This window comes from Heterocephalus glaber, unplaced genomic scaffold, assembly GCF_053883595.1.
Source record: "Heterocephalus glaber isolate CG9 unplaced genomic scaffold, H.glaber_assembly_v1.0 deba00000896, whole genome shotgun sequence".
Lineage (NCBI taxonomy): Eukaryota > Metazoa > Chordata > Mammalia > Rodentia > Bathyergidae > Heterocephalus > Heterocephalus glaber.
In genome coordinates, this window is record NW_028258170.1 from 2,693,148 (window position 1) to 2,695,516 (window position 2,369).

Below are 2,369 nucleotides of genomic sequence, written 5' to 3' on the forward strand. Positions count from 1 at the left end.
TATAAAATTGGAAAAAATCTTATAAATCTTATAAATCTTTATAAAATTGGAAAGTTTTCCTTAACAACACAGAGTTTTTACATCTTAGATATAACACTTATTTGATGACTCCAAATTATAATGTGAATTTGTAAGTACCAGTATCTCAAAATGTCCAAATTCATGTTTGTTAATAAAGAGTAGCTGGAAAGCAAAAAAAAAAAAAAAAAAAGATTTAATTTAATTTTAGAATGAGACCAAGGAATTTCTTAGAAGAAAAAAAGGAAAGTGGAAAGCATAAACACCAAGCATCACTGTTACTTTAATTGTCCAGAACCCTCTCTCTTCTTCAGGACTCTAACAGCAGCACCTTTCACCTCCTTGTTTCTGAGACTGTAAATGAGAGGGTTCAGCATGGGGATCACAATTGTGTAAAACACAGAAGCCACCTGATCCTTTCCCAAGGAATAGGATGACTTAGGTTTTAGGTAAGCAAAAATTGTAGTGCTGTAAAAGATGGTGACTCCCAGGAGATGGGAGGCACATGTGGAGAATGCTTTTTTCTTTCCTGCAATGGAATTAATTTTCAGGATAGTAGACAGAATAGACACATAGGATCCAGATATGGTGATGAGGGACAGCACTATAGTGGAGCCAGCACAAATGAATATAATGATTTCAACCTCAAGTGTGTCACTGCAGGACAAGGCTAAAATAGGGGATGTGTCACAGAAGAAGTGCTGGATGATATTAGATTTGCAGAAGTGCAGTTGGCTCATGGAAACTGCATTCACAGTGGAATCCAAAACAGCAATAATGTAGGAACCAGCAACCAGGGCATGGCACAGTCCAGGGGACATAATGACTGGATAGTACAGGGGGCTGCAGATAGCTACATAGCGATCATAGGCCATTGTTGAGAGAAGGAAACATTCAGCAGCAGCAAACACTATAAGAAAGAACATCTGGGTGAAGCAGCCCTGGAAGGAGATGCTCTTGGAAGAAGTCAGTAAGTTCTGTAAGGTTTTAGGGGTGATGACATTTGAGTAGCTGAGGTCAAGAAATGACAGGTGAGTGAGAAAAAAGTACATGGGGGTGTGAAGCTGGGGATCCAGGCATATGATCAGCATCATCCCCATGTTCCCCACCACTGTGATCAGGTAAATCAGGAGAAAGAGCACAGAGAGGACCAGTTTTGTCTCTGCATAGTCTGTCAACCCCATGAGGATGAAGCCAGGCACACTGCTGGAGTTCCATCTACCCATGGTGCTCTGCTGCCTGTGTCTGTTGTATAATAAATTTAAAAAATTACCCTGTCTCAAAAAATGTTTTGGTTTATATGAATGGCTTGGTATTTTTCATAGTGTTCCTAGAAATTGATGAAAACCATTGTGAAAAAGGGTGAAAAAATACAATCACCATGTACAGACATCGGTATAAAATCACATTTGTTTCTTTTACATTAGAGGGTTCCATCCTGTTTTTAGCATGAGGCAGACACTATCTAAACTCTTTCCATTATTAATACTTTCAATTAGCAGGAAAATATTATATAAGGACTCTTATCCTCATACTTTACTTCTGAAAAAGGGAAAAGATATTATTTATGTAAAAAAGAGTGGTTACATATTACCACTGATTCTACCTGGATATTTTGACTTCAAAGAACATACTTGCAATACTGTGTTCCTGATCAGGACTTGTTTTACTAGTCCTAAATGAGGATATATAATTGACCATGCTGAAAACCATTTTTACTGTCTTATTCATTGTCTTTTGTTCAAAAAGTCTTAGTATACTAATTAAAGTAATTTTCTGTTGAGTTAGGTGACTCACATTAATATTAAATTCCTGAAGATATCGCAGCAGAGAAAAAAATATTCTTCAAAACTTTTTGATTTTTAAAAATAGGTTTCTTCTCCAGCTTCCTATGGCCCAGAACAGGAATTCCCTTCCTGTCCTCACTCAAATGACTGCACAGAGAATTAATGCTCAGTCTCAGAAATATCATGACTGCCTGAGAAGAAAATTCAGATACCACCCCAGGAGGTCAAGGTCTGCTTTAACTTGGAAAAGAGAGGGAGGGAGCTTGGAGTCACCTGGACATAAAAGCCCTGGCAGAAATTAACACAGGGAAACAGAAATTTGTGGGGGAGCTGAGGCTTCTGTCTCTCCTGTGGAGTAAAAAATCCCTTTTCTTTGTGCAAAAATGACTTTTCTTCTCCTTTTATGAAGCAGCTGAAGGTAGTGTGGACCTTCAGCTCTGGTAACAATGTTCTTTTTAACCTGCCCAGTCAAAAGCCCCTTTATTTTATCTAGTATAATCCCCTCCAGTTCTCTGAATGTTACTTACTGTGTCCACAAGGTGCTGAAAAACTGTCTTGCAATGT

The 2,369-nt window shown here is 38.2% G+C and overlaps 1 protein-coding gene across 1 annotated transcript; it reads right to left on the reverse strand.

The window, feature by feature from the left end:
• Positions 1-296: 296 nt before the first annotated feature.
• On the reverse strand, positions 297-1,244 carry LOC101718248 (olfactory receptor 8H1-like). The gene has a single exon (XM_004875492.3). It carries the CDS (start codon positions 1,242-1,244, stop codon positions 297-299), a length of 948 nt encoding a protein of 315 aa, XP_004875549.3.
• Between the last annotated feature and the right edge of the window lie 1,125 nt (positions 1,245-2,369).